Here is a 26,351-nt window from a genome sequence, read left to right as displayed (position 1 = left end):
AAAATTCAAGACACTTCAAAAATTCTTAAAATTTAAAGATTTAATCATCCTCAGAATTTCTAAATTCCCAAAATTTCATTATCCTAAAAGTTCCTAAATTTTACAAATTTAAATATCCATAAAAATCCCCAAGTTCTAAAAATTCAAATATCCTCTAAAATCCCTAAATCCCCAAAATGTAAATATCCTTAAAAATCACTGAACTCCAAAAATTTAAATATCCTTAAAAATCACTGAACTCCAAAAATTTAAATATCCTTAAAAATCCCTAAATTTTAGAAATTTAAATATCCTTAAAAATCCCCAAGTTCTAAAAATTCAAATATCCTCTAAAATCCCTAAATCCCCAAAATTTAAATATCCTTAAAAATCACTGAACTCCAAAAATTTAAATATCCTTAAAAATCCCTAAATTCTAGAAATTTAAATATCCTTAAAAATTCCAAAATCCCCAAAATTCAAGTATCCTCAAAAATCCTTAAATCCCTAAAATTTAATTACCTTAAAAAATCCCTAAATCCCCAAAATTCAAACATTCTAAAAATTCCCAACTTCCAAAACTTGCAATACCCTAAAAATCCCCAAACTCCATAAATTTACCTAAAGTCCCAATTTACCCTCAAATTCTAAAACTGCAAAGTCACATTTTTACACAATTAAGCACCACAATTTCCAAGTGTAAACAAACCCGTAAACAATTCTGTCATCCCATACTAAACACACTTAATTCACAAACAATCCAAGCAGGATGCTACAAAGTTTCAAGGTGGTACCATAGATAAAACATCGTTTTCTTACGTTTATTAAATTCTGCTTGCCAAAGGTATTTTAAAAGAGAAATTCGGTGAACTACGGTAATAAAGATTGTTTAAAATGATTTATTAATCCTTCGCGAAACTTGGGTAATTTATCTTGAAGTTACATCTTTGATTAATGACATTTTGTTTGTAATCACATTGCAGCTCGGAAGTTTGGAACTCTCTTCTACATTTTGGACAAAACTTGCACCTTTATTCAAAATATGTTGCTCGTGCATTCAATTATCTTACTCTCGCGTTAAAATCACGGGAGTATACACACTAAGCAAGTAAATTTCAGGTTTAACTTCGCCTCAGAATATTGTCGGGACTTTTAAGGATATCTTAAATAATTTATATAATAATAGATGGTCATAGAGAAACCATATGTAAAATACTGTTTATCGTATGTGTATGTATATTTGGAACATACATAAAATATGTTTAACATATGTGTGTAAACCGTACATAAATTAAATACTGTCCAAAAAATGTTTTAACTGTTACAAGAATAAAATTGAATAAAATTTGACAAAACGACAAAACAAACAAAAATTTTATTATTGTAACAAAGTAACATTTTCTTTTGATTTCAAACTTTCAGCTCAACAGTGAAGTATGTTTTTACATCTGAAACATGAACATACAAACATTTGAGTATACATGACATCACAAATCAGAAGTATTTTACATAAATTTCTAAAAATTGCAAATTTTCTAAAAATAGAAAATTATGTAAAATACTTGTGAAAATTGAAATAACATTCTCAGTCAGATTGGTATCATAATTCTTGTTCTGTCCATCGCTATAATCTTTTAATATCGCATTATGCCGTCGTTTGTCGAGTCATCCCGTTTATGGAGTATCTCTTACTCGAGATGAGAAAGAATTTCATCGTAACGTTTCCTCGAAAGGAAACTAATAGACGGGATCATAATTTCCTGTGAACCTTTCTGCTTTCTTTCGCAACGACTTTGACATGCTTTCTGAGATAGTTGTTCTTTATCCTTCGGATTTCCACTCGTATTAATCCCACTTGGGATAAAGATAAACGCGATGTTTATTGCCGGGGTAGCTAGCTTTATTTCCGCGAGAGGGAAGTCCGTCGGGTCGATTTAACCCGCCGCGATCCCGCTTTCCCGAAAGGATTTCCGTAACAGAGTTGATGAAAGGGAAAAGAGGGAAAAAGATTTAATCGAGCAGAAGCGATCCTACGGCTGCCGAAGCCAATAACAGTCCTTGCAAGATCCATTCTCCTTTCGAGCTGTTTTATAATAAACAGTAAATTAGATACCACCCAAAACAGATGTATATTCGTTTATATTTTACCTTCATAAAATACATTTCATTCGATAATTGATCTGCATGTATAAAATTCTGTAAACACCACCTTTTTTCATTTTTCATTTTATTTGTACACGTGTTACTGTTATTTGCGAATTTTATGAGCAGCAAGTTTTTATTTTTGTTTACGAATAATTTTTTATGTACTTTGTCGATGGAGTGCATGCTGTTAATACATTTTTTTTGTACTCCGACAAATATTTAAAACGTATGATTATATGTATGATTGTATGATATGTATCATATGTATCACGTATCATGTGTATCATGTATCATATGTATATCATGTACCATATGTGTATCATGTATCATATGTATATCATGTATCATATATGTATCATGTATCATGTGTATCATGTATCATATGTGTATCATGTATCATATGTGTATCATGTATCATATGTATATCATGTATCATATGTATCATGTATAATATGTATCATGTATAATATGTATCATGTATCATATGTATCATGTGTCATATGTGTCATATGTCGTATATATCATGTATCATGTATAATATGTATCATGTATCATATGTATCATGTGTCATATGTGTCATATGTCGTATATATCATGTATTATATGTATTATGTATCATATGTATCATATGTATCATGTGTTATATGTATTATGTATCATATGTATCATGTGTATCATGTGTATCATGTATCATATGTATCATATGTATCATGTCTCATATGTGTCATGTGTCATATGTATCATGTGTTATATGTATTATGTATCATATGTATCATATGTATCATGTATTACATGTATCATATGTATCATGTGTCATATGTATTATATATCACATGTATTATTGTATGATATGTATGGCTATCATATATATGATTGTATGATATGTATAATTGAAACCGGTTCGAAACTTGATTTCCAGAAACTAGTTATCGAAAGATTAATACTGCAAAAGATAATTATTGACCAACGAATTTGACATGAAAACTACCGGTTTAATCCATCGCCGATTGAGAACGCGTCTCCCGCGCGAGACAATCGAACCGTCCATTTCGATAATGTAAATTTATTCGCATCGATTAATCCATCCGGGCCGAGACGGCTTCGGATCTTGTTCGGAGCTTTTCACGGACTCTTATCGTCCGGCAAAAACTTTAATGGAAAGATTACACTCGAATGGCAGTAAACTTCTGGCAAATTGAAATGTGAACGCTGACGAACTGAAAAGTGTAGCGATCAGTCGATAATGCCAAGCAATCTTCGCCACGTATCCGATAGCGAGCAGAACTCGTGATTGCTGTTTACGTTCTTGATTTCGTTTTTATTTACGTATACCTTGCGACGAATTATAGAAGTTCCAGCTATTGATACGCTTTAATGCGATATCGGGTTTGATCATCGAATGTTTCGAAGGTTGAATATTTTAGCGAGATTGAAAAGTTTCGAGGAGATGAGAAAATATACTGTTTTGAAAGTAATCGATTTTATTAATTTTATAGTGCTTCTGTTAATTGTATTGATCAAGACAATAATTACTATATTAACATATTACGACAACAGTTACATTTCTCAATCACTATGTTGTTCAAGATGAACATCTTTTTAGTTACTGTATCAATAACGACAGTAATTGCTTTTGTTAATTTTTACATCAAGGTAGCAACTTTACTTAATTACTTTATCAACAAAGACAATAATTGCTTACATTAATTATTACACCCATAAGAAACTAACCATAAAGACAGTTACATGAATGGACAGTTCATTAATCACTATGGTCTAAGATTTAATAACTGAATACACTAAAAAATCTATAAATTTGTATACACTCTCTGGATATTAAAATCCTAACCTCAAAAAGAGAACAATTTGCAGAACCATATAATTTGCTAGTTTATTTTAAATATAATTACGTGGAAATATAGACAGTTATGTAATAAAGTTACATTGTTTGTTGCAGGATCGTGCAACCAGTCTTTGGGTATGGAATCCGGCGATATACCAGATTCGGCCATCACGGCATCCTCTTCGTACGTGACGAACGTTGGTCCTCGAAATGGCAGGTGAGTTATCATTCATAACAAAAAAAAAACAATATTAAATCAACAGATTACAAAAGTTAAAATTGATACAAGTACCATAAGTCAACATCCCCAGTTTATTTTCATTGTGTCAGTGATACATCTACTGATGCTGTCAGTATTTAACATCTACCGATGTAGTCGTAACTTTCCCTCCATTTTTACAATGTCGCGTCGTTTCGTCCCCATCGTCTGCAATTTAACGAACACGTCGCTGGTTCGCGAGAACTTTACTTTTAATCGTGTTCAGCGATGCCGTTGGACCGATGAAATTAATCGAGGAGCCAGCTTTTCTCCTGGCGTTTGCGAAAACTCCGGGGAAAAAATAAAAACAGCTACTAGCCGATACCACTCTCGCTTGGTCGGAAAGACGAAGTTACGCGCGACATTGGCAGTTTCAAGGGGAAATTATTATCCCGCTGGTAATTGCGTTGTTATTGGGTAAAAAAAGGCTACGACTGAGAGTCATTCGTGTGATCGAGTACCGGTCACGACATTGTTTCTCTTCTACGAACTCGCTGAGCTCGGAGTTTTTAAATTCCACCTTCCGGAAAATAAAGTTTAACACTCTATTCTATTTTATTACTTTGACGTGTTTATGACGCTTCGTTCGAAATGTTGCTGCTGAAATTTTTTTGTTAATCCAAGAAATTTTTGTTATATTTTAATTTTTGGTATGCATCTCAATATTTATGTATTGAAAATATGGGAGGACTGTTTAAAATGTAACACAATTTTATTTTTTTAAGACCACCTTAAAAATATGTGACAAGGTCGATTATTTTATTAGATAGAATATCCTGAAAAGTTCTGCATGTTCATTTTTCTGAAATTTAATATAATTTTTTATTTATTTAACACGTTAGCTGATTGAACATTAAAAGAGATATGTAGAATAAACACTGTAGTCTTCAACGAAGAACCAATCATTTTGTATTGAGTTCATCGATGAACCACATATGTAGACACTTTAGACAAGCTTCAAACTTTAATTTGACATATCACGAGTGCCATTTTAAAATACTTTTCTGTCATCAAATTATATCAGACTTTTTAATGTCTCAGGATTAACTATTCTTTATTATAATTGACAGACAGCTATTTTAAATATAAAAAACATACACAAAATGCTTATACAGTTATATTTTTATACCTCAACCTTTAAATTGATGTTTGATCCACATTTTATGTCACCAAATTATTTCAAACTTTTTAATGTTTCAAAATTGACTATTGCTTATTATAATTCACAGACAGCTATGTTAAATATAAAAAACATAGACAAAACGTTTGCACAGTTATTTTTGTTGTACCTCAACCTTTAAATTGATGTTTGATCCTGATTTTATTTCATCAAATTATTTAAAATATTTTGCATATTTCAAGATAAGTCATTCTTGAATAGTTATGTTTTATTAAAATCGTCAGGCAGCCATTTTGTAACGAAAATATCAATAAAATGTTTAAGCAATTTCGTCAAACTTCAAGTTTTAAATTGATACGTCACGTATGGCAATATTTTTATGTCACCGTATTACGACAGACTTTCAACAATTTGAAATATAAAAATTTAAAATGTAGATCACGGGTGACCCCAATGGCGAACGTGTTACAGGGGTTCATTAATTTGGATATCTTTTGGACTATCAAGGACTGTAATAATTACGTTTGAGCGATCATTTGCATTCATCAAACTCATTCATTAACGCGAACCCCTTATCTACGTCTTGCATTCAGTAGTAGCGGACTGCAGTGATCAGACGGAGATTGCGAATGCGCCTCGCGGATGAAAACCACTCGTGCAGTTAAAACACCACATGTTGCCATCCGTGAAGGATGCATCTGCCACTGTCTTTCATATTTTATGAAAATATCATAGAAAGTTGTATCGCTGAAAATTAACCTCTTGAACTATTTTAACGAATCTCTACATTTCACAAACTTAAAAAATTAAAAATTTAGAAATGCAAAAATTCTAAAATATACAAACTAAAAATCTTGAAATTCTACACACTCCAACTTTCTAAATTTCCAAATCTCAAATAATTAAATTAACAAATTTTCAAAGTTTACCGAGTTCCTAAATTTCGAAAGTACATAAAATAATAGGCTTGATCACCAAATCTACGTTAGTACAATTCGACGAAATCCCCTGCAAAAGGAGCACTCGGTTTAAATCGTTTCTACACCTTCTACGTCCATCGATATTTATTTTACAACCGAACTTCCCTCAAACACGCTACAGGGATTCATCGAATTAATCGTCCTCATCGAAGACAAGAAAAACGAGGATGCTCTCATCAGTCCGCAAGTTAACTTCGTTATTAGGTAGAAATCACGGTGCTGAGAGTCGATAGGCGGTGAAAGTTTCGCCAAGTTTCATCGGAGTCGATTTAGAACGAACGCGAAGAACATCGAAACGAACGAGGACGAGAAGAAACGTAAAGAGCAAATAGAATAGCGAGACCTGGAGGGGGCAGAAAAAAAACTCAAACCTAGATTCGCTGTTTAAGTACACTTCTCTCGAACCGAAGAACTTCTTGAAGTCGGCGAATGGCCTCGTGAATTGTTCTTCTTTGTTCGAACGATGCTGTGATAGCCGGAGGACTATAATTGTGCCTAGACGAACCTCCCGTTCATGCTCGGCACTCGATGAAACATTAACTTACGAATCCCTGCAGATTCGGAGAAGCTTTTGTTAAATTCTTTTGGTAGATTGTATTGGTAGGACGCGCGATATATCATCGCTTGTTATGTGGACGCGCGGTAAGTGACCGCGTACTATATGGACGCGCGATAAGTAACCGCGTGTTATGTGGACGCGATAAATCATCGCGTGTTGTATTGTAACATATATTGCTGAGAATTGTGATTGATTTAAGGGATACATAGTCTGGATTATAGTGGTCAGTTAGTGAGGGAGGTACATGTTACTGAGAAATAATATTGTTAAATGATCAAATGGTGTTTTTATTTCGTGTACAATAAACGGGAATTTATTGGAACGATGGACGTATGAGAATGACAATATCTTTTATATAATATAATATACAGATAATATGTATGATATAATAATTTAACAACTTTTATAATTATTTATGAATGCACATTGAAACAATAAATAATAAAACTGAAATGTACATGATAAAATAAGGAAGAAGTACAACAGAATATAATAAAAATGTAAACAGAAAATATTTAATCAATGAAGCTAAAATCGAAATCTGACACGATTAATTACTATAAAAAGAAACTTGGAAAACAGTTTTCATTCAGTGACAAATGTTCCTCCCTAAAATTCTGCAATAATAATCGTATAAAAACTGCGTCCACAACAAAATGGCGGACGTCCGATGCACGGTTCGTTTCACCCTTTACACCCTTCTTTCTCAATAATCGAAAGGTAATTTTTCATTCGACGGAAGTTATTAATTAATATAATACTTTACTCGGACGATCTTCGACGCGATCGAGAGAACTGGATGCTGAGGGACGCTTTTAAGTGCAAGCTCGAAAGTTACTTAGTTCGAGGGGTTAATTAATGAAATTGCTTGACGATTCTCGCGACGATAAATGTTTATCGAGGAGACAAACGTCTGAAAGTATTCGCCATTGGGGATATCGATGCACGAATTAGCAACGAAACCCTTTGAACCTGCAAATATGGCAAATGATATTTCTCGAGTATGTTGGTATGAATTCGATGAAAGTCTTTTTTGAAATCATTTCATTTTATCGAAAGCTGTTTGAAGTTGATTGAAATGAATTAATTTGCGAGCTTCTACTTCCGGGGTAAATAGCGAGATATTTATGGAAATTTGGTGTGTTTTTTTTTTCGTTTTCATAATACATATAAATTTTAAAATATTCTATATTTATACAGAAGTGAATGGCAATATAAGTATTTATTATTTATTATTCGTAAAACAAGCTTGCATCAAAATACATGTATAAAATGTACAAAGAGTACTAATAACAGAGTATACACAAAATAATTGAAATTTCAATAAATACTTGTTGAAAGAAAAATTCATCATAAGTAAATTCGAACTTGAGTCGAGCAAATTACTAGTCCCATATGTTTACACCACAATATTTAATAAGTAAAATTTTTTTATCACATCCATATCACATTACAATAGTATTGGGTACTTTTTAAGCTTGAAATGCATTTACCTCAAAATTGATCATTCAAAGCTAAACTCACAGACAGGTTCCTTTGACAACAAAATACCAACCATCACTCTAAATATTATAAAAATTCAAGTCACCCCAGTTGGAACCGCACTTAACACTAGAACTACCAGCGTACTTAAACTGCGAATGAAGACTAAAATAAATGAATGTTGAAACATTAATAAATCAACTAGCACTATCTCATAAAAAAATAATAATAACTTTGACGAACTCCCAAAAATAAAATTTAGCAACATAACCTGCAAGCAGTGATTTCGGCCGGTAGTTCCAGCGTTAATATGCGATTGAATTTCCCATGTCCTTAAGGGCCATACGATATTGAAAGGGGTCTGAAAGCCACCGACCTTGAGGTATCATGAAAATTCATGAAAAGCAGCGGTAACGTTAACAAATTCTGTCGAAAATAGGCTGCGCAAGGAGACGGCAGGCGGAGCCTGGTGCCCTAAGAGCCAAATAGAGAGAGGAATTCGTGAGTGGTTGCAAGTGGATCTTTCCGGACCTCACGTGATCACCGGTGTACAGAGTCAGGGTCGTTACGATCACGGTCGTGGACAGGAATACGTGGAGGAGTACACCCTGGAGTATCGACGTCCTGGATTCACCGAGTGGCGACGATATAAGCGCTGGGATAACAAGGAGGTACGTGCTGACATGTAGGTTAGAACACGTTTGTTGACAGTGGTGTAGAAGTACGTTAAGGCGGACGAGAGAGATCCTGAATAACGTGACCGCAATCAAATCCAACCCCCGTCCTTTATTTTCCCGTCAAGGATTAACCGTGAGGTTTGTTCACGATACACTGGCGCCACGTAAATTGACCGTGTTCAAGATTCACTGGGTCAGAATGAACGTTCTTAAGGGTGGGAGATGAAAATTACATGATGTTTTAGGGAGGTTCATCGGTGGTAATTAGGGTACCGGAGTAGATTAGATCTTTATAGTCACTTTCTGCAGTGGCGGATGTTGGATATCTTAGGTCGGATGATTAAACATTTGTTAAGTTACGAATTTGGGTATTTGCAAGTTTCACAGTTTCTGAAATTACAGATTGCTAAATTATTACATTTTGGAATTGGTATATTGTCGAATTAGGTGATTACCTAATTTTCACGTAGCTTAGTCCTCAAATTTTGAAATTTTTTAGTATGAAATGCTAAGGTTTGAAATTTTCTAATATTCCAATTTTCCAACTTCTAATTTCCCAATTCCCTAATTTCTCAAATACCTAATTTCCCCACACCCAATTTCTTAATTCCCTAACTTCCCAAATTCCTAATTTCCCAACTCATAATTGTCCAACTCCTAATTTCCCAATTCCCTAATTTCCCAATTCCCTAATTTCCCAAATCCCTAATTTCCCAATTCCCTAATTTCCCAATTCCCTAATTTCTCAATTCCCTAATTTCCCAATTCCCTAATTTCCCAATTCCCTAATTTCCCAATTCCCTAATTTCCTGATTCCCTAATTTCCCAATTCTCTAGATCCCCAATTCCCTAGATCCCCCAATTCCCTAATTTCCCAATTCCCTAATTTCCCAATTCTCTAGATCCCCAATTCCATAGATCCCCCAATTCCCTAAACTCCCCATTACCTTAGACTCCCAATCCCTAATTTCCAATTCCTAATTTCCCAATTCCTAATTTCCCAATTCCCAATTTCCCAATTCCTAATTTCTCCACTCCGAATTTCCCAACTTCTAATTTCCCAATTTCTAACTTCCCAATTCCCCAGATCCCTAATTCCCTGATTTCATAATTTCCAATTTCCCAAATGTCCATTTTCCAAACTTTTTTCTCACTATTCGACTTTGTCCCACTCTTCTCAAATTTTATTGTGTAATATCTCTAACTTCATAAGAAAGTAACTAGTCCAAATTATCCTTGTCCACAACAACTCCAACCTTACAACAAATAACCCAACAAACTAATATAATCAAAATTCATCGATCCACCATATCATCGAACCGAATTTCCATAAATTCGCAACAATGCACTCAAAGGAAGATATAGGTCAGTGACTAACAATAAGTGTTCCCTGTTTCGTTGGAAAGGGACGTGTTCCAAGTTCAAATTCCAATCCTCCTTATTATGATTCCGCGGATGTAGACGATTCGAACGCGATTCGAGTCACGGTGCTCAAAGTCTGTTCCCTAAAGATTGAACCGTGGAAAAGAGCTGGATAACTTTCGATCATCGATAACTGCCTGTATGCCAGAAACGTTGCTTCTGGCGCCGTGTAACGCATCAACTTGTCCGACCAATTTTTTCCACCCTTTACTTTTTTTCTTATTTACTATAAAATCGAAGTTTACGCGAACTCGTGTACGGTATCGTGAAAGTGGATCGGGTTTTAGGTTCGTGATTGTTTAATATTTATTCGCTGAATAAATGCAGTAGAGTGAAGATACTGTCTTACTGAGGGAGTCTGAGTTCAAACATGACTTAATGTTTCACTCAAATCGCTCAAATTAATATGCTTTAACTTGAAGTTAATATTTATTGTTTTTACTTTAATTATTTTAATATTGTAGCAGTTAAGACTGACGCATCTGGCAACTTCATGACGCACCTGACGCATGTGATAACTTCATGATGCACCTGACGCATCTAACGAACCTTAAACCTCATGACGTACCTGACGCACCTGACTAACCTCGTAACCTTATGACTCACTTGGCAACTTTATGACACATCTGATAACCTCATGACGCACCTGGCACACCTAACGAACCTGGTAACCTCATGACGCACCTAACAAACCTGACGCACCTGACTAATCTGATAACCTTATGACGCACCTGGTAGCCTTATGACACACCTGATAACCTCATGACGCACCTAACACACCTGACTAATTTGGTAACCTTATGACGCACCTGGTAGCCTTATGACACACCTGATAACCTCATGACGCACCTAACACACCTGACGCACCTGACGAACCTGGTAACCTCATGACGCACCTAACTCATTATCAACTAACTTAAACCTAAAAAACTTGATATAGTAAAATAAAATGGGGCTCAGATATTTTTAATGTCCGTAAGAGGACAGCACTGGCGAACATAACCTCATACCACTAAAAATATATGTATAAAATGAATAAATATAAGTAATGAATATATAAATGAATAAAAATGAATAGTGATGTGTATCAAGTATTTCATGAAGTACGTTATCAATTTCACCGATGATAGAATTCGAAATACGCACAGCCGGGGTCAGCAATTAAATTTCGTGGCAACCCCGGCTGACTGTGATCATCGAATAATTAAGAGCCGTTTCCCCGAGAATTGTCCAATTAAGTAATTTCAGCCACGATAGGCGTTCTGCGACGCGTCTTGCGCGAACAACGATAATTTATTGCACGCTGGCGTGAGAGCCTCGTTTTGTATTTGGCCGACACTCCTGGAAATGGAGGTTGCCCATGCAGACGCGTTATTCACGGAAAATCCTATTCCTTATTTGCGGGAGACGTAAATTGAATCACTTTTCTATAATTTATTCATTGTTTATTATGAAGTTTGTGCTGCGCAATTATGCAGTCATGGTTTTCATAAGGGGTTTCATTCTGCTGTAATTAGGAAAAGCATAATAATTGTCAGGAAGTAGTCAGATAACAAAATAGGTATCTCATATTCATCTGGCGTCACACTAGTAGAACGCCAAGGTTTTTGTATTTTATCTGAATTTGAAGACAGTGTACAATAAATAAAATACTAATATTTATACATATTAGCTCACACTCCTGTACATAAATTATTCCTATAATTCATATATTGCTCCTATAGTCCTATAATATACAGTACATCTTGCCATAGAACATTATGGCAGTGGACTATAAATTAAATAATTGTCAAACAACAAAATTTATTTGATCCTCACAAACCTCAATACGTTCCAAATGCACAAACGTCGTCTTATTACAAGGATTCAGACTAGTTTCACTTATCAGCGACTCAAACGTCAAAGTTTATCCGAATGATAATTCACGTGGTTCAGTCTAACGGGTGCATTAACCATGGCATTACCTTCGAATCGATGCAATCATGATCTATGTCTGAACGGGGCGTGCATACACGCACGCTTGCACTGAGATTTCATAGTAAGTTGATTAATATTGACGTCGATTTGATCGGTACGTAGCTCGTGCATCAACGTGTACCACCTCTCCCCATGGATCGTGGCGCGTTTGCGAATCGCTCGTCCACGATCAACGCCCGGTTATTATCAGATACGAAATTGTTTCGCGAAACGGTCCACTACCGAATTAATCGTGTGGTACACTCGGATGCAACCTATGACTCCTCTGTATCTGGACACGTATGTTAGCTATGCAACTATGTGATCATCAATTCTAATATTTCCAAGCATTTGAATGTTTTGATGTTCATGTTTATAGGTTTTTATGTTTGGTAGTTTAGAAGTTTTCAGATTTTTAGATGTTTTAGTTTGGGTGTTTGTGAATTTTCATGCTTCAGATTCAGATCTATGGATGTTCATAAATCCACATCTTTAGATCCACATACCTAGGACCACATCCCTAGATCCACATCTCTAACCCCGCATGTTTAGATCCATATTCCTAGATTCACATCCTTAGATCCACATCCCTACATCCACATTCTTAGATCTACATCCTTAGATCTACATCCCTACATCCACATTCTTAGATCCACATCACTAGACCCACATCCTTAGATCCACATCCCTACATCCACATTCTTTGATCCACATCATTAGACCCACATCCCTACATCCACATCTCCAGATTCCCTAATCCACAAAGTTCCAAATACAAGAATCAAATATCCTCACTCCTAAGTTTTGTTATTTCAAAGTACCTGGATATCCAAATTCCTACATTCTGAAATACTTATATCATCAAACCCCTAAATCCCGAAATCACTACATGTCCACATTCGAAACCTCCCAAATTTCCAAACTACCAAATCCACAAGTGTCTAATCAAATTTCTAAACTCCCAAATTTGCAAATTCACAAACCCACCCCTAAATTCACCCCAACTCCTCAACTCCTCAAATACCCTAATCTCTAACCCTCTAAATCCCTTTAATCCTTCAAACCTCTCTTACACCTCTAAATCCCTATATTTCCACATACATAAATCTCTAAATTCTTGTACCAACTCATCCACAAATCTCCACATTTCATCCACAATGCGAAAGTACCTAAAGCCATAACAGAAGCTATAATTACTTCCCATATCATCCCTAGGGAATACATTTGCACCGGACTGTACTCGGAACCCGTTATTCTAGCGCTGCCACGAACGCCCGAACGTATTAATCGTCCGTTGTAATTGAATCGGCGAAATTATCGCAATTAACTCGATAATTATATAGCGGTCAGCGAGTGCATCGCGCAAAACATTGTATCGCGGACAAATTTACTTAGGATCGCGTTGATCGAATACATTTTGTCGGAAGGATCGACGAGTGCCGACAATTTGAGCGACGATAATCGTTCGCGATTAATGGATCGCTTTAATTCGATCGTCCTTTCACCAATATACTTGTCGTTAATCAATGCGCCGTTCAAACGATGGCCGACGCGATGCTTATTCGCTGACAAAAATTGTCAGAATGTTCTTTAACCAGTTTTTGGTGTTGCAGGTCCTGGCTGGAAACAGCGATACCTCGACCGTGGTTTCCCATCGATTGATACCACCGATCTTCGCCAGCCAGATTCGGGTTCTGCCACATTCGGAACACAGACGCACCGTTTGCCTTCGTATCGAGCTGAGGGGATGCAAGGACACCAGTAAGTGATTTGGAATTATTTTGGTGTGGAAGGTTAAGGTTTGGTGGTGGAGAAAGTTGGAGATGTAGATTTTTGGGGATGTAGGGATTTGGGGACCTGAGGTTTTGGATTGCAGAGGTATAGGAATTTGGGAGATATAGGAATGTGGAATGTAAGTATTTGAGATAGAGATATTTTAAATGTCGGAACTTAGCATATGGGGTTTAGGGATATAGAGATATGGAATTTCAAGATTTGAGATATAGAATTTCAAGAATGTAGGAATTCGACTACACACCTAAACACTAAGCTTCAAACCCCATTATTGCAAAAGAAAAATTGTTGAGAATCACATCCACTACAACCCTTTACCAGGAGCATCTCTAGTTATACACCCAAGTTGTGACACCCTTTCAGAGATTCACTGATCTTCAGATTTGACGTCTAACAATTTGTACCCTTCAAAACTTGAGAGTTTAAGTTATTTAAGACCTATTCAGATACTTAGAAATCCTAGAATGTAACTCCAGAATCTAATAATTCTCAGATCTGAGAATTCGTAACCCCAGGGTCAACAATCTTAAAGCGAGTCATCAACTCATGGCAACTAACCAAATAGCGTTTGAAACAGCAAGAAGACAAAGTGATCGAGCAAAGATAAGTGAACTCCTCGAGGAAGTAAACGTAGCCGGGTAAATTTGCAATTCCAGGATGGAACGTACGAGGAGTAGGCGAACGGACAGCCAGCGATTAATTTCCAAATTGCAATTTCATTCAATTTGGTGTGTCGCTGTTGAGACGGTAGTCAGGATAGGTATCCTATCTGTCGTTTGGAGTCCAACTGCGATGTTGGATTCCATTAGTTCTCGTAACAACGTTACACGAACGAACTCATCGGTTGCTTGTCCCCCACGTCCATGCATCTTTGTTTTCGACCTACTTCGGATACTTGAACGCGTCTAATTGAATCAACACGGTGGACATTGTGTTGCACAACGGCGAAACGAACCCTGTTGTTGTTGTTCGCGAACAATCTCGGCTCCTGCGCACGCAACGCGTGTCGACAACTCGCCAAGGTGTCGAGCATTCGTTCTGCTACGTCAAACGATAACGTCCATTTCCTCCAGGGAAGGCTCAACTGAAAATGGCGGATAATGGACATGGTTGCCTTTGAGTACGTTCTTTCGAAAAATAAGAGATTGATAGGGTTTATTGATTGATAGGGTGTTATTATTTATTGGTGATAATTATTATTCAGAATTATTTTTTTAGTAAAATTATTTATTAGGCAAATTCCTATAGTATAAATTTCTGTATCCCAAATTCCTATACCTCAAATCCCTACATCCTCAGATACACACATCCCCAAATCCCTACATTTCTAAATCCCTATATCCTCAAATCCCTACTTTCCCAAATTCCCACGTCCCCAAATTTCCACGTCCCCGAATCCCCACGTCCCCAAATTTCCACGTTCCCGAATCCCCACGTCCCCGAATCCCCACGTCCCCGAATCCCCACGTCCCTAAATATCCACGTTCCCAAATCCCCACGTCCCCAAATCCCCACGTCCCCAAATTTCCACGTCCCCCAATACCCACGTCCCCGAATTCCCACGTCCCCCAATTTCCACGTCCCCCAATACCCACGTCCCCGAATTCCCACGTCCCCAAATTTCCACGTCCCCCAATACCCACGTCCCCGAATCCCCACGTCCCCGAATCCCCACGTCCCCGCATCCCCACGTCCCCGAATCCCCACGTCCCCGAATCCCCACGTCCCCGAATCCCCACGTCCCCAAATTTCCACGTCCCCGAATCCCCACGTCCCCGAATCCCCACGTCCCCGAATCCCCACGTCCCCGAATCCCCACGTCCCCAAATTTCCACGTTCCCGAATCCCCACGTCCCCGAATCCCCACGTCCCCGAATCCCCACGTCCCCGAATCCCCACGTCCCCGAATCCCCACGTCCCCGAATCCCCACGTCCCCGAATCCCCACGTCCCCGAATCCCCACGTCCCCGAATCCCCACGTCCCCGAATCCCCACGTCCCCGAATCCCCACGTCCCCGAATCCCCACGTCCCCGAATCCCCACGTCCCCGAATCCCCACGTCCCCGAATCCCCACGTCCCTAAATTTCCACGTCCCCAAATCCCCACGTCCCCAAATCCCCACGTCCCCAAATCCCCACGTCCCCAAATCCCCACGTCCCCAAATCCCCACGTCCCCAAATCCCCACGTCCCCAAATCCCCACGTCCCCAAATCCCCACGTCCCCAAATCCCCACGTCCCCAAATCCCCACGTCCCCAAATCCCCACGTCCCAAATTCCTATACCCCGAATTCCTACATCCCAAATCCCCAGTTCGCCAAATCCTCAGGTCTCCAAAGATAAATCCCGCGATAAAAGCGTCCATAAAAATTTGCTTTCATCCACCTCTATTTTTTCCATTTGTTTATTAAACGCACTCCGCGGAAGATATTTAATCGTTAAAAATACGTTCGTCATAAATATTAATAGACGCGTATATAAAATACGGGTCGATTGAGTGGTTTAATTTTTCGAAAGGCTATATATCGTTGCGTGTTCTAAGTAGGTCCTCCGATCGGCCATTAAAGCTTCTCCGCGCATGAAATATTAATTTCTTGCTTTCACGCCCCGTTCAAATTACTGTTTCGCTCCTGTTGATTGCCGCACGCGTTGCATATTAATCTCGGTGTATTTTTTCTCTTTTTTTCGAAACGCGTGCATTCAATTATTTTTGCAAGTCACTGTTCATTCGGCCTAATGGAAAATCGATACAGGCGTTGCGTAGCCACCCCCTGTGTTCCTCCCCCACGTGTATAAAAATCAATCATCCATTTTTGTAGCAGAGACACGGCGTAATGAAAAATGATAGCATCTCCGATGGCTCTTCTCTATGTTTCTTGACTTTGTAATTTCTTTATCAATCTTCGCCCCGCGAGATCTCGCGTGATTATTTTCTTCCGTGCACTCGTCCATTTTCATATTACATTCGTTGCGTTGCGGACTGACGTTCAACTTATTCTTTCGGTGAAATATTGCGGTTGCGCGGATAATGGAGAACATCTCGAGTGCGCGTTCGTGCTTTCTTCATTTTTTGATCAGCGAGCTTTTTATTTTTTTATGCGAGCAACCAATTGCTGTCAGATGCTGTGACTTGTTTAGGTGGTACACGAAATTTGATTTGTTTAGTAACTTTTAATGAATGAATGAATTTTTTGGGAATTATGTCCTCTGGGGAGTGATGCTGAAATTTTAGCAAAATTTTTATTTGGATTTGAAGTTTGGGAGTTGGGAAATTTGGGAGATATTTGGGAGTTAAGAAATTTAGAGAATTTGAAGAATTCAGAAAATTGGGAAATTAGGAGTTGGGAATTTAGGAATTGGGAAATTAGGAATTGGAAATTTTGGAATTGGAAATGTAGCGGATTGGGAATCTAGTGAATTTGGAATCTAGGGAATTTGGAATTAAAGGAATTTGGACTCTAGAGAATTGGGAGTCTAGGGAATTTGCAATCTAAGGAATTTGGACTCTGAGGAATTGGGAATCTAGGGAATTTGGAATTTAAGGAATTTGGACTCTAGGAAATTTGGAAGGTAGTAAATTTGGAATCTAGGGAATTTGGAGTTTAGAGACTTTGGAATCTATGGAATTTGGAATCTATGGAATTTGGAAATTAGGAAATTAGGAAATTAGGAAATTAGGAAATTAGGAAATTGGATAATTAGGAAATTTGGAAATTAGGAAATTTGGAAATTTGGAAATTTGGAAATTTGGAAATTTGGAACCTAGGGAATTTGGAAATTAGGGAATATTGAATCTATGGAGATTTGAATCTAGAAAATATTGAGTCTATGGAATTTTTGAATCTGAGAAATTTGCAATCCAGAAAATGGTGAACTCAATGTAAGAACAATAAATTCTCTACCTTTTTACCTTGCATATCAAGAAATCCAAGCCCCAATCGCGGTATAACCAGATCGGCCTGTACCAGGGTAGCAATAAAAATGGACGTCGTGTAGCAAGAGGTTTAAATTATAATGACAGGTTATACCGATAAAAAGTGTAGCAAAAACAGGCGTCGTCGATGATTCTTGGGCAAAGGTGGTTGCGGCACGTAAAACACGTAATATTTCTCGCGAGGAAATACGACGTGACCTGGCGCACGATCTCGCTGGTATATCAATATCAGTGTAATGGACGTCGTTTGCATAAATGATTTTTCTGGGTCGCTAATGTCGAAGAACCAACGGCGTGCTTCTCCCACGAAGAACCGCGCGAAACGCGGGAAAAAAAAGAACGAAGAAAAGCCAGAAGGCAGAAGGCGGATAACTCGTCGAAAACAAGCGACACGAGTGGTTTTCGCGCTATAAGAAGCGTACGGAGCGTGCGAGATCGAGCTTCGGTGGGCGGGAATGGCGGATTTATAGCACTCGTGCACGACATCTGGTTAAAACAACGCTGATGCCCTAGGCTGCTTGCTGAACGCCATCCATTACCGCCAAAATGCGTTCCTAACGTTAAAACGACGGATATCGAATTATAATTACCAGGTTCATTGATTATTCCTAGTCGTACAAATGTGTATAGATTAATAATTCGATATATGTTTATAGTTGAGATGGTCAAAGTCTGCTTAGAGGATGTCCAAATCTTATTGGTAGTTTAGGGTGAGTTCATAAGAAAATGTCCAATAAATCATAGAGGAACATAGAGACAGAATTTTTTAATTTCTCAAAATGAATACCTGAGTATTTACATTTGTGGACCTTCAAATTTTGAACCTCTTAAAATGATACCTAATCTAAATGACTGTGTACTTGTACATTATTTAAGAAATTAGTAAAATTCATTTGAAGTTTCTGCGTCAGTACATCTTAAAATGTAATCTAACCTAAAAGAATCAATATCTTCAATACATTACTCAAAGAATCGATACTTATAACTTTTATAGTCAGTACCTAAAATGGCGTCCTAACCTAAATTCTAGTACTTCCCAGTGCATTATTTAAAAAATCAATAAAAGCAATTCGAATATTATTTTGTGTGATATTGTGAATGTTTAAAATCAGTCAAATATTCGTTCTAAATAATAATACGTTCTAAATTTAAATAATATGCGTTTAAAAAATAAATAAAATATTTATCTACGAAACCCAACATGAACTACTGAAGAAGATGACCTAACCTAACCTGACACGATCCGTCACGAATTTTTCCTTCCTAAAAATTTGTCCTGTCAAAAGAAATATACCTTGAACAGTGTAAGTATTAAATCCTTGAAATAATAATTAATAAAAATGTGAACGAGCATCAATCAGGTCACGGGCGCGATTAGCAGCTAAATAGCAAGCGTTCGTGGTAAGAAAATTAATAACGAAACAGCAGGAACAACGTCGTGGTCACTATGTCGTGCTCAAAATCGCCTAACTACTTTCAATATTTCACGGTACCATACGTCCGTGGTTGGTGAACCGTGTCACGCGATGCGGTCGAGCGAGTTTTGGACAAACTTGACGCGAGAACGAAACCTCGAACAACCGTTTCGATCGCTGAAAGAATACGTGCCTTGTTCGATTTGCATACGAGGCAACCGGAAGAGAATTGTTCGATACATGAATCATGTATTGGACCATTCGTTTGAAACTTAAGAAGCAATATATTATACGTTGTTGAAAATCTTGACGTTCGTACTTCGAATAATTTATCTTCTTCCTTTAAATTGTTAAATTATTTCGAATTATTCAGAGACCACAAACAAGAGTGCGAATTTATATAAAATTATAAAGCGGATAAGGAAAATATTGGGTTAGCTTTTTATGTATGAATTAACACGTTCATTTTTGGCGGACTGCGGCCATTTTGTTTAGCTTTCATTCTGACTTCTAATTGAATTTCAGCGTAATACAAAATGCAATTATAAAACAGGTATTTGGTTTAATAGAACTTTGATTAAATACATTATTACCAAACAATGCAATAATTTGAACGTATCAAAAGTTTGTTAATATAATTAAATATACTGACAGTTTCAAAATAAGTTGCACAAAACTTTCTGTATTAATACATCCATCATTTACAATTGAAAGTGCAATTAATTTTGTCGAATAATCTTTTACAATCAACATACCAAAATTGAATACACTAAACTCGAAAATTTAATAACACATATAATAACTACTATAAAATTATCAAGTTAAACTTCTAAATTAAAAATTAATAGTAATCGTGGACGGTTTCCCAGCTTCCGCGAAACATGCACTTAAGCACATACGTTAACACGAGGTTTCGTATATAGTGTCGTTAACGCGACATCGGCCTGTAATCCGGAAATCCGCTAATCTAATCCGCGCCAGCAACCCTCCACCAGTTGCCACACAAATTATTACGAAGTTTCATCGAGTGTCGTTAGAGCAATTTCCACGGAAGTTACCCTCAAAGGCGAAGAGTGCACTCGTAACAAGTTTCGAAATCAATCCGTCTCCCTGCGATCCTCTCCTCTTCTGGCTGGGTCATTTTCAAAAGCCACTTTTACCCTCGCCGGATAACGAGACCTCGACTACACGACTACTTCTGGCTTCTTGTCACGATCTTCTTCAACAATTCGAATTAACTTTTGCTTACGAGGCGAACTCTTAGCGCGGAGCGATCACGTGTGAGAGTTGACAATTTCGGAGCTGAGGAATTTTTAGATTTTGAGGCGCTGCAATTTTAGGGTTGATGGAATTTTAGAGATGGAGGAGGGATTTTGAGGAATTTGGGATTTGAGTAGTTTGGGGTTTGAGGAGTTTGGGATTTGAGGAGTTTGGGACTTGAGGAGGTTAGGATTTAACAAGTTTGGGGTTTGAGGAATTTTGGGATTTGAAGATTTTGGGGTTTGAGGAGTTTAGGATTTGAGGGGTTTGGGACTTGAGGAGTTCGGGATTTGAGGTATTTGGATCTTGAGGAGTTTGGGACTTGAGGAGGTTAGGATTTAACAAGTTTGGGGTTTGAGGAATTTTGGGATTTGAAGATTTTGGAGTTTGAGAAGTTTGGTATTTGACCATGTGGTGATTTGAAGATTTTAGACTCTAAAGAGTTTGATCTAAACACTCCCACAAAACGTCCCCATAACCCTAAAAATTCCCACCACTCTTCATCCTCCAAGCTCCCTAGAAACACTCTAAAACATCCCAAACTATACCTAAACCACAAACATCTAAACCCAAAATTGCAGCAACAAAACTCCCCAGCACAATAATAAAGAAAATGACCCGTTCCTCGCAATGAAAAGAAAGAGCTCTCTCAAAGAAACAATTCTTGGTGATCCTTTTCGCAACCCAGCGAAGAAACCAATAAACGCGCAAAGTTGTGTGAGCTGTTAAAGTTCGTTTTAAAAGTGACAATGATCGTCAAGCGAGGTATGTGTGTGTTTCAGGTGGTGTCGTGAGTTATACTATACCGGATTCACCGACACCGGAGCTGAGCGACATCTCGTACGACGGTAAAAGGGAAGACAACTTGTTGACCGATGGTTTGGGCCGATTGATCGATGGCGAGGTCGGTGCGGATAATTACAGACTAGACATGGGAGATGGAAGAGGTAATCGGTGGGTGGATGAACGGTAGGGTGCTAAGTGCCGAAACGAGACGTGTCTGCAAGACAACTCTGAAGGAACTGGTCTTTTATTGGGGGAGTCCTTTAAATATGGGCTACCACTTTTATTTAAGGATGTATTCCTTCTTACATTATTTTAAAATCCTCTGATAATGATAGAAAGTAATAGAGAAATAATAAAAAAGAGTATACGACATGTCTATGATGGGGAGTGTATAGGATGTCTATGATACAGAGTGTACATGATATGTCTATGACACGAAGTGTACATAATATGTCTATGACACAATGTGTACATGATATGTCTATGACACAGAGTGTATACGATGTGCCTATGATACAGAGTGTACATGATATGTATATGATACAGAGTGTACATGATATGTCTATGATACAGAGTGTACATAATATGTCTATGACACAATGTGTACATGATATGTCTATGATACTGAGTGTACATGATATGTTTATGACACGAAGTGTACATGATATGTATATGACACAGATTGTACATGATATGTCTATGACATAATGTGTACATGATATGTATATGATACAGAGTGTACATGATATGTCTATGACACAAGGTGTACATAATATGTCTATGACACAAAGTGTACATGATATGTCTATGATACAGAGTGTATACGATGTCCATGACACAGAGTGTACACGACATGTCTCTGACATAAAGAACCAGAAGAAAGAAAATAAACTGAAGTCATGTAACGTGCAAATTAAATAAAATAACTCATGCAATGTCCTCAACTAAAATGTACCAAGACATGCAACGTACGACTTAACTGAAATAACCAAACACGCAAATAACATTCACACACAAATTAATCAAAATTAAGCAATACCATTTGTACCCAAATAAAATTTTTGAGTAGAGTGCAATCCTCTATACTAATATTTCCTAATGAATTCCCATTCTTGAATTTACAATAATATTAGGCATCGTAAGTCGCCAGAAATAAATTGCACAGTTGTTTTACCAATAGCTCTTGAACAGTAATATTCGATTCAATATCGAGGTCCCGTTATCGGTACTTAGCACCCGCAAACAGAGCGAGAGGTAGATTGCTCGAAGCTCCACAAAACAGAGAGTATCTATATCAGAAGTGGTTCTTGTGCCCCGAGAAGTTGCCCCGAATCAATTCAATTAACAAGAGAAACAATGGATCAATCGTTGCTCAAACTTTAACTTCGATCCGCGCTAACGAAGTTCTCTGCGAGACCAACGCGAAATGGATGCCATTTTGTTCCGTCGTTTTTCCAGGCACCGGTTGGATCGCGTGGATGCGGGACACCTTCGAGGACGATTACGTGGAGCTCGTGTTCGAATTCGAAGTGACCTGGATCTTCGAGGCGGTGCACATTTATACCAACAATTATTTCTCGAGAGATGTGCAGGTAACCTTTTTTTATTGCTTTTTATACTCGCGACTTATAAAGTTCGCAGATAAAACTTTTAATGAGCCCAATTCGTGGACCTCGTATTTTCCGACGGGTTATCGGACCCTGGTCGTATCTCTTGAATATTCATACTGATGTTTTTGTTGAGAAATGTTTAATATAATCGTTGTTAATTGCTTTAGTGAACAATACTTTCTGTCGGTCTTTTTTTAAGAGGAACTTATATGAACATGTTTAAAAATTAATCTGATTATCATTGCTCTTTGTGTATAATTTCAATAGGAATTATTAAAATACATTGTTCAGGTGATAAATCAAAGGAGCAGATATTTTTTAACGTTTTAATTAAAAGGGATCAGCAGGATGTCTACGGTGTGATCAACAAAATAAATAAAATATTTTACAACTTAACTAAAAGAACTAATATTCTTTGTATGGCTTTCTTTCAATTTTTATAATTTATTCAGAGTGTCATATATACAGTGTAACACTATATGTATTATGTTAACTTACGTTACTTAACCTAACATTTTTTTCAAATGTGAACTACACAAATTTAATTATGTTTAAATAATACATATTGTAAATTAAATTTGAAAGAACATTAACATAACCTATATTACCTAACCTAACATTTCTTTCGACTCTGAACTACACAAATTTAATTATGTTTAAATAATACATATTGTAAATTAAATTTGAAAGAACATCGACATAACCTATATTACCTAACCTAACATTTCTTTCAACTCTGAACTACACAAATTTAATTACGTTTAAATAATACATATTGCAAATTAAATTTGAAAGAACATCAACATAACCTATATTACCTAACCTAACATTTCTTTCGACTCTGAACTACACAAATTTAATTATGTTTCAATAATACATATTGTAAATTAAATTTGAAAGAACATCAACATAACCTATATAACCTAACCTAAAATTTTATTCACCTACATACTGCACAAATTAGGTTATGATTCAAAACACCTACAGTAAATTAAATTTGAAAGAATATCAACTAAAAATAAATGCAGACTTGTAGCCTTGAAATAAATAAATAAAGGCGTATCTCTAAATGTGTCAGAAAAAGGTATTATAAAAGAAAAGTATTGTAACGATTATAAAGAGATTTGAACACTATTGGATATTTATTTGAGGTTGAAATGTCACCGCAATAGGCCGGATGGATCGGTTGCTTCTCCTTTCATTGGAATGAAAGGCCAAGCCATTAAAAGTGAGTCGATCTTAAGTACCGGTTATTGCTTACACGGTGAGTTGAACGAGCAGGGTCCATCAGCTATCGTCCATTAAAGCGAGAGTTTCTTTTCTTCTCCATTTGGTTTGACATGCGAAACACGTGACACGGGATAACGCATTGTTATGTAATTACGTGGGAATCAATGTAAACGATACACGTTCTTAATCGTGTAATATATTTAAGTGGTCGTGAAATGGAAATTGCGCTGGCGATTACTACAGGAATGTCGTGTATTCGTGTTATCGTACGTGGAAGATGCGATTAAATCGATCCGATTACCGATGATACATTGTACGTTCGAATTATAGTTAATTGTAATTAACTCGATATCAAATTCGGTGATTGTTGTCGTTTGAAACGTGCAACATTGTCCCGCGAGAGTTATTGCGATAACTGATGAATGATGGGAATTCAAATTCTTTAATTGTACAATTTTTACTTTTCAAGCTTTCAAAATCCACGGTTTATGAATTTCTAAATAACCGAGTTTTCAAATTTCCAATTTATCAAGTTTGCAAATTCCCAAATTTCCAAATTCCCACATTCCCCAATTCCCAAGTCCCCAATTCCTACATTCCCCAATTTCCAAGTCCCCAATTCCAACATTCCCCAATTCCACATTTCCCAATTCCCACATTCCCAAATTCCCACATTCCCCAATTACTACATTCCCCAATTCCCACAATCTCCAATTCCCACATGCCCCAATTCCACAATCCCCAATTCCCACATTTCCCAATTCCCACATGCCCCAATTCCCAAGTTCCCAATTCCCACATTCCCCAATTCCATAATTCCCAATTCCCAATTCCCACATTCCCCAATTCCCACATTCCCCAATTCCCACATTCCCCAATTCCCACATTCCCCAATTCCCACATTCCCCAATTCCCACATTCCCCAATTCCCACATTCCCCAATTCCACAATTCCCAATTCCCACATTCCCCAATTCCCACATTCCCCAATTCCCACATGCCCCAATTCCCCTCATTGCCCAATTCCCAGGTCCCCAATTTCACAAACCCCAATTCTCTAATTCCCTAACTCCCAAATACTCCAATCTCCAAATTCCAAATGCCCCAAATCCCAAATTCCTAATTTCCAGAATATAAGTTTAAATTTGGGAGTTGTGGAATCCAGGAACCTAGGGAATCTAGGGATCTAGAAATCTAGGGATCTAGAGATCTAGGGATCTAGGGATCCAATAACCTAAAAATCTAGTAATCTAGAAATTTTTGAATCTAAATATCTAAACATCTAGAAATCTCATAACCTAAAAATCTAATAATTTAAGGATTTATGAATTTACATATCTAGACACCTACGGATCTAATAACCTAGAAATCTAATAATCCAAAATTTATCTAGACATCCAGATATCTAGGTTATATCAAATTTGTACATGACCCATATCATAGTAAATCCATGAAAGATGTCGGACACGTTTTCAGTTTACTAACCTAATTTCATCCCAACTCTCCTTTGTTTCAGGTATTCTCTAAAGCAGACGTTTGGTTCAGTCTGGACGGTGAAACTTATGAAGAAGACCCATTGTCTTATTCTTACATCCCAGACATCGTGCTAGAAAATGCAAGGAACGTCTCCATAGGTTTACACGAACGTCGTGGAAGGTTTCTGAAAATACATTTGTATTTCGCCGCCCGATGGATCATAATTGGCGAGGTGACTTTCGATGGAAGTACGTCTCGTTTTTCCTTTAAATAATATTTAAGAACATTAAACCAATAACCTTAGACCAAGAACGTTAAAGTCATGACTTCATAAAAAGGAAAAATATTTATTTTCTGCTGGCAAACATAAATTCTTCAAATGAATTTTTCTATCATTCGTTGAATTGTTTTCTTGCTAAAAATTAC

The 26,351-nt window shown here is 37.1% G+C and overlaps 1 protein-coding gene across 2 annotated transcripts in view; it reads left to right on the top strand.

Annotated features, from left to right (window-relative positions):
* LOC100874956 (discoidin domain-containing receptor 2) overlaps nt 1-26,351 on the top strand; it is a 156,954-nt gene that overhangs the window by 109,988 nt on the left and 20,615 nt on the right. For both annotated transcript variants that reach the window (XM_012283191.2, XM_003702350.3), the window contains exons 3-8: nt 4,082-4,184; nt 8,807-9,038; nt 14,036-14,183; nt 21,607-21,771; nt 23,069-23,202; nt 25,966-26,173. In XM_012283191.2, the coding sequence (XP_012138581.1) occupies nt 4,082-4,184; nt 8,807-9,038; nt 14,036-14,183; nt 21,607-21,771; nt 23,069-23,202; nt 25,966-26,173 (990 nt within the window). The remainder of the gene's footprint in view (nt 1-4,081; nt 4,185-8,806; nt 9,039-14,035; nt 14,184-21,606; nt 21,772-23,068; nt 23,203-25,965; nt 26,174-26,351) is intronic.

Source organism: Megachile rotundata, chromosome 3, assembly GCF_050947335.1.
Source record: "Megachile rotundata isolate GNS110a chromosome 3, iyMegRotu1, whole genome shotgun sequence".
Lineage (NCBI taxonomy): Eukaryota > Metazoa > Arthropoda > Insecta > Hymenoptera > Megachilidae > Megachile > Megachile rotundata.
Note: the sequence above shows the minus strand (reverse complement) of the source record. Positions and strands in the feature narration are given on the sequence as shown.